Raw genomic sequence first — 13,327 nt, 5'->3', positions numbered from 1 at the left:
AAATTATAAATAAATTAAATAATAATATTAAAATAAATTAGAAATTTAATTATTTTTTCTTAAATTTTTGAATTATCCCTGCCTAATCATACGACCAGGCGCGAGATATAATTTCAATTTACCTGATCGCCGCTCGAGTCACACGCACTCGTACCTCATCGCGTATAGAAAGAAAGAGAGAGAGATAGTGATTTTTATTATTATTATTTTAATACTATTAACATTCTACATATAGAAATATATTGTATAAAAATCCCATTTAAAAATCATCATTTTTGTTTTTTCATTATTTAATCATTAATAAATGCGCGCGGTTCTTCAGTCACAATACAAACTCGCATACAAAAAAGCGATCAATATATAAAAATATCTGTAGCGGAGGTTCGTCGTCTTCGTCTTTCCATTTCATCATTTTTCTTGTTCTCATTAATATTTTTTTTTCTTAGTTTGCCTACACACACGCATAATATACTCCTTTTTTCTTAATTAAAGTTACACAGCAGGAACAACTATTAATCAAAATATGATTATTTAGGAGTTGTTCAGAGATGCTGTGATGAAAATTTTTTTAAAGCATCTTTTGAACAAAAAAATGCTCCATTTAACAAAACGGAAGTGCTTATTTTTGCGTGAACAACCCCCGCTTTTGTGTTATTATTAACCGGACAAGCAATAAAGTAAATAAAAATAAATTGAACGTTCAAGCAACGATCGCGCTATGGACACACGGCGCCAAATAAAAAATATCCAATTTATTGATAAATCGAATTTTTATCGGTTAAACATGAGAAACACACAACTAGTCAGGTAAAACGCCTCAAAACTTATAATTGAAAATAATACAGGCAGTAGGACGGAACTGATGAGTTGAAGAAACAAAAATGACGAGTTATGTTGAAAAAAAAAATGTTTTTTTTTTCGGGAGTATATCATTTTGCTTGATTGCCAAATAAAGATGCAATCATAAAATTATTTAGTAGCATTTTTGCACGGTTTCATATTTTTTCATGTTTTTTGTGTGTTTGAAAAGAATTCTCCCAAAAATGTATCTCAAAGGTTTCTTTTCATGGAATGGAGGAAAATTTTTATTTAAACGAATTATCGTGTGTCACAGTCTTCAGAATTTTTGCCGTTATCGAAAAGTGGATCAATTTCCCTTTTCCTGTTGAACTCATTAAAAAATTAATTTTTAAGCCAATTTTGAAGACACTTCATAAAAATTTACTTTACGAGCGTGGACGATTACCTTCGTTTGATATGACTATTTAACCATTTTACAGAAAATTACTTGTTCGATTTTTAATTTGTTTTTATTCGTGCTTCTTTTGTGCCTTATTTTCGCATTCGTTATGATGTTCTGTTTCAATAAATACGTTTTTTTGCTGAATGAATGAAACTAATATCAGAACAAACACGGTTCTCTGGAAAAATTTAAGAAAAAAAAATAAGGAAAATTCAAAAAAAAAATTACTTAGCGTTACCCGTAGACCTAGTTTTACCCATTGAATTTTTTTACTCCTAAATATTATTAAATATAATTATTTTTTAAAGTTTTTAATTTTTATTAATTTAAATTTTATTATTTATTAATTTTTTTTTAATTTATTTTTTTAAATTTATTTTTTTTTTTTAATTTTTAATTTATTTTTATAAAATTTAAAATAAAAATTTATAATTTTAAAAAAAATTTAAAGTTTCGTTGGGTAGAACAAAGTTAACAGGTAACCATCCTTCAAATTTTTTTACCTTTCCATCCTACCGTAGTCATTTATATTCTTTTGTCGTTATGTTATGATCATGATTGGACATATAAAGGAAGATATAACCGTCTTGTAACTGCAGTCAATTAGTGGAATGTGTTATTATTATGATTATGTTGTGTTTTTTATTTTCACTATTATTCTCTTTTTTGTGTTGAAATGTAAATGTTATAAAATTTTTCATTTATTCTCATTTTTTGTGCATTTATAAGTAATTTACAAAAAAAAAGAGTTTCAATTACTTTGTATGTAATCATAATTTATGAGATGCGTGATATGTTGAAGGAGAGTATTTATCGATTTTTTGCTTAAATCTTTTATTTTTTTAATTAACTCGTTTTTCTTCGTTCTAAATTCAAAGGAAATAAATTTTTCTCAATAAAAACCCATTAAAAGTCGAGTTTTCACGAATTTTTTATTTAATTATTAATTGTTTATTTAATTTATTAATTATTTTATTTTTTGGGATTTTTATTGAGGATTTATTGTCTTCCTATTTCAAAAACTTTTCTAGCGGTTCCTCGAGGTAAATATGGCACATCTCGATGTTTGGATTTCCTGTGTTTCGTCATGTTGCCATAATCGTTGTTCATGTGGTCACATAAGTCACATCTAAAAAAATGAATTTTAAATAATAAATTAATTAAAAAAATAAAATATTTAAATAAATAAATAAAAATAATTTTATCAAATTTAAAAAAAATTTAATAAAAAAAAATAAAAAAAAAACTCAAATTTTTAATTCAATTAATAAACTTTACTTATGAGCTTACAAAGATTAATTTAATTTTAATTTTATTAAATAAATTTAATTTTGAAACAAAAATTAAGAAAGAATCAATATTCTCGTGTAACATAAATTAGTTTCAGTAAATTTAATTTATTTTTATACTTCAATTTTTAATAAATAAAAGTTTTATAAAAAATTAAATTTAATTAATTTTTTATTTTTTTTTAACTAATTAAATTCAATTTGTATTACTTAAAACAAAATTTAAAATTTAAAAAAATATTAATTAAATAAAAAATATTTTTCCGAAAAAAAAATTCAATAATTCTATAAAAAAAAATTAATTTAAATAATATTTTTTTTTCAAATTATTAAATTTAAATTATTAATTTTTAATGATAATTTGAATAAAAATAATTTTAAATGATTAAAACTTACTTGAATCTCAAAATATTAAAATGTGTAGCTCTGTGATCGCTCATTTTGGCTTTTGTCTTAAACTTTTTCAAGCAAATATCGCATTCGAATTTCGGCTCGACATGCACTTGAACTTGATGTCCTTTCAACTTTATTTTATTCAAAAATTCCTTTTCACAAAATTCACATTTTACGCGATTTTCACGATGCACCCGTTTAATATGCATCCGCAAATGTTCCAATTTCTTCACAATTCCGCAATGCGGACATTTTTCCGTCGTTTCTTCGTGATAATACCGATAATGTTGATTAAATTGTTCCTTCGTTTTGAACGATTTCGCACAAAAACTACACAAAATCTGTTCATCTTCTGCTTTTGAAGGCAAATGTCGTCGTTTCATGTGATAAATCATGGAGCTCCGCGTCGAAACGAAAGTTCCGCATAAATCGCATTCAAATTTTTTTTCTTCAGATTTAGATATTTTATTGTGTGTCTCTTTGTAATGCTTCCTCAGAGGTCGAATACTGTTAAATTGCTTCCCGCACTTTTTGCATTGCAGCATTTCCGGCGATTTGTGGAACAAATAGTGACCTAATAAGCTCCAACGCTCACATTCCAAACTCGTGTCGCAACATCGCAACTTGGGACGCTGAATGGCGTGATCTTGCATGAGGTGCTCGCGATAATCGGTCCAGGTAGGAATTAAAATGTCGCACGAAGGACAGATAAAAACGTAAAATTCGTTGATTAGAGCGTCTTTTTTCAAGTTTCGGTAGGCAGTTCTTTTGGAAGGAGCCACATTTGAGTCATCAAAGTCGATGTCGAACGAGATTTTGGTGTCTTCGGTATTTTTTTCTTCATGAAGATCTTCACATAAATTCATCAAATCGTCTTTTGACAATTCCAACAGTTCTTCAGCTGGAGTATTTTCGAGAAAAATCGGGAAATCATCTTGAATGTTGTCTAATTTTACGATATCCGATGGGAATTGAGTCGATAAAATTTCTTGCTCGAAAAATTTTTGACCCTCTTTTACGCGATCGTAGAAATTTTCGAAGGCAATAAGACTCGCTTGACAAATTTCACATATTTTGTGCGATTCGTAAGTATTTATCTGTAAATAAAAAATAATAAATTTTTAATTTTTTAATGAAAATTTTTTTACTTACCGTTATTCCAAATAATTTTCTTATTTTTTCAGCAATTTCTTCATTGATAATTCCTTCGATTTTTTCATATTTTAGGGCACAAAGCCGGCAAATATCGGCAAAATTTGTAAATATTATGAAGTCTGAGCACAAATCCGCTGTCTCCTCCATTTCTTTGTGTTCAATTGGATATTCGTTGACGAAATTATAAGAACATCTGTGATCGTAGAAGTATTTTTAGAACCATATGTTCGCATGGATGCATGGATGAGTAATTAAGAGAAATTTCTAAATGAATGACGAATGAATCTTTATTGCGTGATGAAGCGTTTAAAAATTAAAATTTTAAGTTAAATTTAAAAAAAAATATAAAATTTATTATTTTTATAAAAAATATCTAGGTACCTAAAAATAATTAAAATAAAAAAATATTTTCTAAAATTTTCTGATTTTTTTTAAATTTAAATTATTTAATTAATAATTTTTTAAAGCAAATTTAAATTATTTAAAAATAATTATTTTTAATAAAATTAATTAATTAAATCTGTTAATTTGTTTTTATTTTTTTATAAATTAAAAATATTTCGTTAAAAAAATATTTAAAACATGTAAATTTTTTTGCAGCTCCGGATACCTTTTTATGAGCATCCATATCAACCATTCAAATTTTTGTTCAACATAAAATTCGTTGAGCTTGAATGGAAAAATTTTAAGGATAGTTTCATACAACTTTTTTTGTGAAGTGAGTCAATTAAGTTATAAGTAAAACTGGAAATACAAAAAAACTTACATTTTCTGTGTAATTAATTCATTTTTGCCAATTTGGGATACTTGAATCATTGTCCTCGAAATAATTTCATTCGTTGTGGAATTTTCTCAATAATTGAACAAAAGTCAAATTGTGATGAGATGATTGTGAAATCTTCTGAGAATAGTGAGAGGAAATGCTTTTGTGCAATTGAAATGCGTTAATGCGTTAAAACAATTATTTTTAGCGTCTGAGTTTTCGCCTATTTTTAAAAATTATTTTGATGGATTTTTTGATCTTATTTTTTGAAAATCTCGTTAAAAAAAATTCTAAAAACAAAATAATTTAAATTTAAAAAATTAAATTTAAAAAATAAAGTTATTAAAAATTAAAATTATTAAAAATAATTTAAATAAAATTAATGAAAAAATAATAATTAATAAATAAATTAAATTTTAATTAGATATACCAAAAAAAAATTAAAACTTGAAATAATCAATTTATTTAAAAAAAAAATAATTTTAAAGATAATTTAACAGATTAAAAGGTGAGATTTTAATTTAAAGTAAATTATTTTAAAAATTATTAAATTATTAATTTATTTTATTAAATTATTAAAAATTAAATTGAATTAGTTAAAAAAATTATATTATAAAATATTTTATTAAAAATATAAATTATATACAAATTAAACGTTAAACATTTTCGATCATTTATTGATTTTTATTTTTAAAAAATAAATAGGTACCTATGCAATGGAATTATTAAAAATTTTTTTTGTCACAATAAATTGATAATAATTAAATTATAATTTAAAAATAAAAATATATTGAAATTAATATTAAAATTAAATATACATATTTTAAATTAATAAAAATTTTTGACTCAAAATCAATAATATTTAAATTTTTAATTAGTTTTTTGTATAGATTTTTAAAAAAATATTATTGAAGTTAAAAATCATAAAAGCGCTCACGTTGACTCCATCAAGTCAAAATTTCATAAAAATTTAAGTTTTTTTGTGTTCATTTCACGTGCGTAACTATAAATACTTGTCTTCCCCAAAAAAAGCATCTACTGACCTATACAACAATCGCAAATATGCAACACTACACAACATACGCAACATAACAATTGTTCGGAAACTTCAATATTGCACGCGTACAAAGCTCAACGCAGAGAAAAAGATATATGTTTTGCGGTTTAAGCCTTTTCTGTATCAGTGTATTTTTGTAATTTGATCGATTAAGACGACTCTAAATAATATTGAATCGGAGAGAAATAAAAATAAAGTAATAAATGTGTAATTATTATCACTAAACTACACTCTCGATTGTGTCTGATCTTCTGGAAAAATAACAAGTGAAGTGATTTTGAACAGGTTTTTAATTATATCAGCGCGGCACATTCATATCAAAACAACAACAACAATAAATATTTAATTGTTAGAAAAGTCTCAAAGAAGACGAAGCAAGAAAAATAAACTTTTTATGGAGTTTTAATAAATAATTATTGATTAATTGGTTACAACAAAAAAAAATAAATAAAACTAATAAATTACGAATGAAAGTGAATCAAGAAAACGAAAGTAGAAGAAAAGAAAAGTGGAAATGTGTGAAATATTTTAATAATAATTGTTAATAAATTGTCTAGTTTTTGCACAAAAATAGAAAAAAATAACATTTTACATTAAATAAAAAAAAATTGGAACAAAAATCGCTGATCAAAATAATTTTTACAAATTAAAAGGTGAGATTTTAATTTAAATTAAAATTTTAAAAAATTAAATTAAAGAAAAAATATTATAAAAATTATTTTAATTTTTAATTTAAATTTAATTTAATTAAATAATTTTTTTAAATTGACATTAAAATTTTTAAATAAATTTTTAAATTAAATTTAATTAAAATAAAAAAATAATTTTTTAAAAAAATAAATTATAATTAAAATTAAATTAAAATTAAAATTAATTTAATTTTTTTTATATATTTTTATTTAAATTTAATTAAATAAATAATTTTTTAAAATTGACATTAAATTTTTTAAATAAATTTTTAAATTAAATTTAATTAAAATAAAAAAAAATAATTAATTTTAATATTAATATTAAATAAATAATTAATAAAAATTAAAATAAATTTAATTTTTTTTATTTATTTTTATTTAAATTTAATAAAATAATTTTTTTAATAAAAAATTTAATTTTTTTTTAAATTTAATTTTAATTAATTAATTAATTCGTTAAAATATTTAATCTCTTAATCCTTTTGAGACATTGAAATTTGAAAAAGATCCCACATCCATCATCAACACTTATTATTACGTAAAAATATGCTCAAAATAAAAATTTAATGGAAAAACATACACATGCACAAAAAAACCTAGTTACCCATTTACGGTATGAATTCCATATTTGGTAGCCGGTTTGCCTGGATCACGCTACACACACACAAGTCTCTAGCATTTATTTATTGCTAAAATCTGCGTTTTGACCATCAATATTTGCTCTCCTGTACGGGGAGAAAGACGCATACGCTTGAACGAAAATGACACATGTTATTACGCGATAATGTATGCAACGATTAATTGACTTTTTGTTTCGAGAGAAGTTTTATCTGAGCAAACAACGCTGATGCATCCACAGACATAAATAATGCGATAAAAAGATCACCGCATGCGACCGAATGTCAAAATGTCTGTCAGTTCATGCGTTTGCATTCAGTTAAACTTGAAATTGATTTGTTTGGAAATAAAGTAATGTTCAAGGGTACGTTGGAGTAAGTGCTGCTGCGTATGGCATGCAGTCGTAATTTGATATGGTTTGTGTGAGATTTTTGCATTTGTTTCGTTTTGCGACTCTCTCGGCGAGTTGTATGCACTGTGGTGACGTTTGGAATGCAGAAATTTATCAATATTGTAAACAATGAGAAATTTTTTGGGTTGGGTCCTTTATTGAGTTGTTGGTTTTTTTTACCGCATTTCGAAGAAAAATGTCGTGCTGAGTCTGTTTATTTCGATTTAATATATTAATTTCACATTTTTATACTCCTCATTTAACATTTTTGTACTCCTCATGATCCAAAGAAAAAAAAATAAATAATTTTAGTCATGAGGAGTACAAAATTGTAGATTGAGGAGTACAAATTTGTAAAATATTAAGCTTCTCAAAATTTTTTTTTTATTTGTTAAAAAAAGTTTCGAAATTTTTTTGAGCTTTTAAAACCTTTTAAACTTTCCAAAAAGCCTTTTAGAAGCTACTTAATTTTAAAGAAAATTTTTAAGAAACTTTTTAAGTTCAAAGAAAGCGTTTCAACAAAGTTTTTTTAGGTTCTAAGATAATTTTTAATAAAATTTTTTTATGAGGAGTAAGAAATTGTGAAAAAGAGAAAAAAAAATTAAAATTTTAATTTTTTCGAAATTCGTTTAACCAATTTAATGAAGAATTCTTTATAGATTGATAGAAAAATAAATATTGAAGTTTCTGAGGAGTATAAGAATGAGAAAAAAACTTTAAATTTAATATTTGAGGAGTACGAAAATGTGAAAAAGGAGAAAATTTTAATCCTAAAATGTTAAAATTTGTCAAATAAATTTAATGAAAATTTAGAAGAGAAGTAAAAAACGAGAGAAAAATTTAAATTTTTATTTGAAGAGTAAGAAAATGTAAAATTTAAAAAAAAATATTTAAAAAAATTGAACGAAATGTGCTAAAACTTGGTCAAAATCGAAATCCTTTTACTGATGATGCAAAAAAATGTAGGTTTGTAACCGGGCGGCGGCATAATAACCTTCTACGAAATCAAGCCAATATTCAGACTGAATATTAAGCAAAATCAGAACCTTCGATGACCATTCTTGTCACATTACATTACCTTACTTTCCCTTTCATTTCCATAAATTTTCATCATTACGTCAACAATTGCATTGCAAGAAACCGCGAGAGAAAAAGTACAATAAAAAGCCTCAATGCTATCTATTTAAAATTCAGATTGCGGAGACAATAACGAGACAGATAACACACGAAAAAAAAAATGTAACAGACACCAATATGGAAGACGACTCATGGTTACATTTGTTCGCTCAAAAAGGAATCTTGACTTAATTTTTTTTAAATTTTATTTAACTTTTTTTTCTCAATTACTTTTTAATGAGAGTGACATACAATGTTGCTGTTCCTGTTCATTAACATGTGATTATGTCGCGTAGTTGTCGGTGATTTGTCCCACATTTTAATGGGATAAAGTGTTATGTGCCGCTTTTGGCACTCACTTGCTTGCTCGTGCACATAAATGATTACCTTGGATGATAAATAAAACTTTTTTTTACAAACCAAAAAATATAATTGTTAATATTTATTTATTTTTTATTTCGCGTCGTGTTCATAAATTGCATTTTTGTTCGATTTTTGTGCAACCATATGGCTCGCTTTGATGTTTTTTCTTGGAAATTTTCGAGAAATGTCAATGAAATTTATTTTTTGGTGACAAATGAGATCATCAAGCGTTCCTGAGGGAGTCTCCTTAAGAGAAATTGAAAAGAGTTATGAAGCGAATTGAATATAAATAATTATATTTTATTATTTTTTGGACCATTAGAGATTTTAATAAAAATAAATCAATGAAATATTTTTGGTAATGTTTTAATTATTTTTTTTAATTTAATAATTTCTTTAATTTTTATAATAATAAATTTAATAAATTATACCATTCAAAATTTTTGAAAAAAAAAACATTTAAAAAATTATTTTTTTTAAATTAATTAACAATAAAATTTAAATTCTTTTTAATTTTAAAAAATAATTTAAAAAACAATTATTATTTATTATTTATAATTAATTAATTAATGATTTAATTTTGGTATAAAAAGAAAAATTCAAGCAAGTTAAAAATACAGAAAAATTGGAAACGGACTGGATTTTTTTTTAATAATTTAAAAAAAAATATTAATTAATTTTAATATTAAATTTTAAATAAAATAAACTAAATAAAATAAATATTTAAATAAAAATTAAATTTTAATATTAATATAAAAATAATTATTAAAATAAAATAAATAAATATTAAAATTAATATAAAATAAAATATTTAATTTTTTTACTAATTTTTGACCAAATATTTTTTTTTATAATTAATTTATATTTTTTTCTTATTTATATTTTAATAAAAAAAAATATTTAAAAAGTCATCTTTTTACGCTAGTTTTATTTTTAAATACAAAATTTAAAAAACTACAAAAAATGACATAGAAAAACACACATTTAACGATCAATTGATTGTCACTTATTAAGAAGTGCTCCATATTTGTCCAAGCTATAATAAAACAAGAAAATGACTTCAGAGAATTCAATTCTATACAAAAAACCAGAAAATATATTGATTGAAATACGATCATCATTCGATCATTATCAATTCATTAGATGTTCATTCTAATTGATTAATTTTGGTTTTTTGTTGTATTTCTCAACTACTTTTGATATTTTTATAATTTTTCTTGCTACTTAAGGTCATTTTGTCTAAAATCGAATTTCTTATCGCAATTAATTGTTCACTGAATTGATTTGCATTTAACACAATTTTTCATGTCTCTGTTGAGATTTTTATCAGCAAATCGTTTAATTTAAATAACATGACCAACAATGTAAATTCCATGTCTACTACCTTAAAATTCTATCCTGATATCAAGTGACAAGGTCAGTTATTTTCGAGCGAATGTGTAAAAATAAACAGAGATCCCAACTTGGGCATATTAGCAGAACGCGTGTAAGTAATTTAAATTGCTCAAAGTATGGATTAAAATTTATTTATTTTTGTTAGAAATTTTGTTCGATTTCGCAGGAATCATAAAATGATGTCACGAGAGAAGATTTACGATCACGACAAGTACATTTAGTGGTTGTTACATCATAAAATTAAATAAGTAAATATTTTACGAGGACATTTCTATTTACAAAAAAAAAAAAATATTTAAAAAAAAATTGTTTGAAAATAAAATTAACTTTTAAATTTTTAAAAATATTAAAAATTAATAAAAAAAAATAATTAAATAATTATTTAATAATTTTAGATTTTTTAATTTATTTATTTTAATTTTATATTTTTATTAAAATATTTTTATTTTTAATTAAAAAAATAAAATTTTAATTATTTTATTTTAATTTTATTATAATTTAAATATCTAATTTTATTTAAGTTAAATTAATATTTTTTAAATTAAATTTTTTTTTTATTTTTACATAAGTTTTTTTTTCGAAAAATAAAAAAAAATTGAGGCGGCTTTTAGTAAAAAAAAAACTGTCTTAATCCCATTGCTAATTGGGTTCATGTAACGATTAAAAATTTCATGCTTGGTGATCTCATTGTTGAAATTTATTTTCATTGCAAAGTCTATGCAAATATGCTCTGTGACAGATTTGAACTCAAAAAATTTATTTATCGCCTGAAAGACACCCACGACCACAACTGCAAGTCAGAGATATTTTTTTCTCGAACAGTCAGACATCTCCTTTCGAAGCTTTATTATATTTTTCAAGCTAATTACCTAACTTGCTGTTTATGGAAATTTTTTCAAAAAAAAAAAAAAAAAAAAAATCAATTTGTCCAAAAAAGGGAAATCTTTCGTCTCGACAAGTTCTAATTAATGATTTTGGTAATTAATAATATGGAAATGAGACAAACATAAATCCACCGCCTAGGTCAAGTATTAAGTTGTCATAAATCGCTGCGAGACGACAATAATTCATATTTTTATACGCGTAGAAAAAAGGTTAAAATATCAAACGGCTTTTGTAAATGCAAAATTTATGATGTTTTAATGTGAGTCATGATTTTTTTTTCTTTGTGTGCCTTAGGAACTAATTCAGCGTCAACAATTAATAAAGTTGGAAATTTATTTGATTTTAATGATGACAAGTAACAGTATATCTTTGTAGATAAATTTTGACAATGTCTTAATGAACAAGAACTGGACTTGCCATTTAAGATGACATTTATGTTCGCGTTCACGAGGAATAGAGTGGTTTTGGTGTTAGACGTGAAATATAAAATAAACAATTTTTAATTGCATTTGTACATCGATCAAAGCTTCTTTTTAGTGTTTTTTTTTAAATATTGACGATAAATAATCATTTATGGTTAAATAAATAAAATAAAAAGTGTGAGTGAGTAGGGTTATGGAATGATTTGTTTTGTGTGAAATTTTTTTTTATTCAAAAAAAAAATATTTAATTTTTTTTTTCATTTTCTTTTATTTTAATTAATGTTTCTTTTATTTTTTAATAAATAATTAATTTTTGTTTATTTTAAATATACAGGCATTCCACGGAGATTTTTCGAAAATTTTGATTATTTAGGCATTTAGATTGCGAAAAAAAAAATATTTTTTATATTTTATCATTTTATTTTATTTTCAAGAGAAAAAAATTCAAATATTTTACATAAAAAGGTTTTAAATAAATTCCTAAAATTTTTATTTCAAGAATAATTTAATTAAATTTTTTTATTTTTTTAATAAATAATTCATGGCCATGGAAAATTCAATGAGAAATTCAAAATAAATAAAAATCCGAGAAAAATAATAAAAAATTTCAAAATAAAATATATTTTTAATTTAATTAATTTTATATTTTTTTTTTTTTATAAGAAAAAAAATTTATATTTTTTTAATTTAATTTCTAAATTATTTTAATAAATAATATTTAATAAAAAGGTTTTTCACAAATTTCATATTTATTTATAATTTTTTTAAAAATAAATTAAAAATTAAATATAATTTTACAAATTTTTTTATTTTTAATTAATTTTTTTATTTATTAAGAAAATTTTTATTTTAATAATTTTAAACAATTCTTTAAAAAATAAAAATAAATTGCAATTTTTTTTTTGAAAAAAATTTAAAATTAAATTTAAAAAAAAATTTTTTAAAATTATTAATTTTTTTTAAAAAATTTTTTAATTTTTTATAAATAAATTTTAAAAAATATTTTTAAAATAAATTTATTTAAAATATTTATTTGAAATAAATAAATAAAATATAAAAAATATTTTTTAAAAATTTATTTATTTTTTTTTTAATTTTAATTAAAATTATGAAAAAAATCTAAAATTAAATAATAATTAAAGTTAAAAGATAAATTTTCTTAAAAAAAAAACAATTTTAACGGTGAATACTTTGAGCAACTTCTCTCCAACCCTATCAAAAAATATTTATTTTGACATTTAGCCGGTTAATAATAATATTTTTTGCCCCAAAATGTAGCTTATTACGAACGCAACAAATTTCAATCGCATCGTGGGTGGATTTTCCGGTGCTCGTGTGACAAATATTTACATTTTTGTCATATTCTAAAAGATTTCTATCTATCTAACTCAAACGACAAATGGAAATCTGAAACGTTTTGTCGTCAAAACAATGTCTTTAAAGGTCACATCTAGTTATAAAAATGGCAAATAAATTAATAAACGCGACATGAAATGTGCATAAATTTAAACGACATTTTTTCTATTTTTTGTTTCAGAAAAAAACTAA

At 22.7% G+C, this 13,327-nt stretch overlaps 1 protein-coding gene across 1 annotated transcript; it reads right to left on the bottom strand.

Annotated features, from left to right (window-relative positions):
* Positions 1–2,230: 2,230 nt before the first annotated feature.
* LOC134828501 (zinc finger protein 62-like) lies at positions 2,231–4,227 on the bottom strand. Its single transcript, XM_063841481.1, has 3 exons — positions 4,078–4,227; positions 2,929–4,022; positions 2,231–2,372 (listed from the first exon to the last, which is right to left on the bottom strand). Exons 1-3 carry the CDS (start codon positions 4,225–4,227, stop codon positions 2,243–2,245), a joined length of 1,374 nt encoding a protein of 457 aa, XP_063697551.1. The 3' UTR covers positions 2,231–2,242.
* Between the last annotated feature and the right edge of the window lie 9,100 nt (positions 4,228–13,327).

This window comes from Culicoides brevitarsis, chromosome 2, assembly GCF_036172545.1.
Source record: "Culicoides brevitarsis isolate CSIRO-B50_1 chromosome 2, AGI_CSIRO_Cbre_v1, whole genome shotgun sequence".
Lineage (NCBI taxonomy): Eukaryota > Metazoa > Arthropoda > Insecta > Diptera > Ceratopogonidae > Culicoides > Culicoides brevitarsis.
Note: the sequence above shows the minus strand (reverse complement) of the source record. Positions and strands in the feature narration are given on the sequence as shown.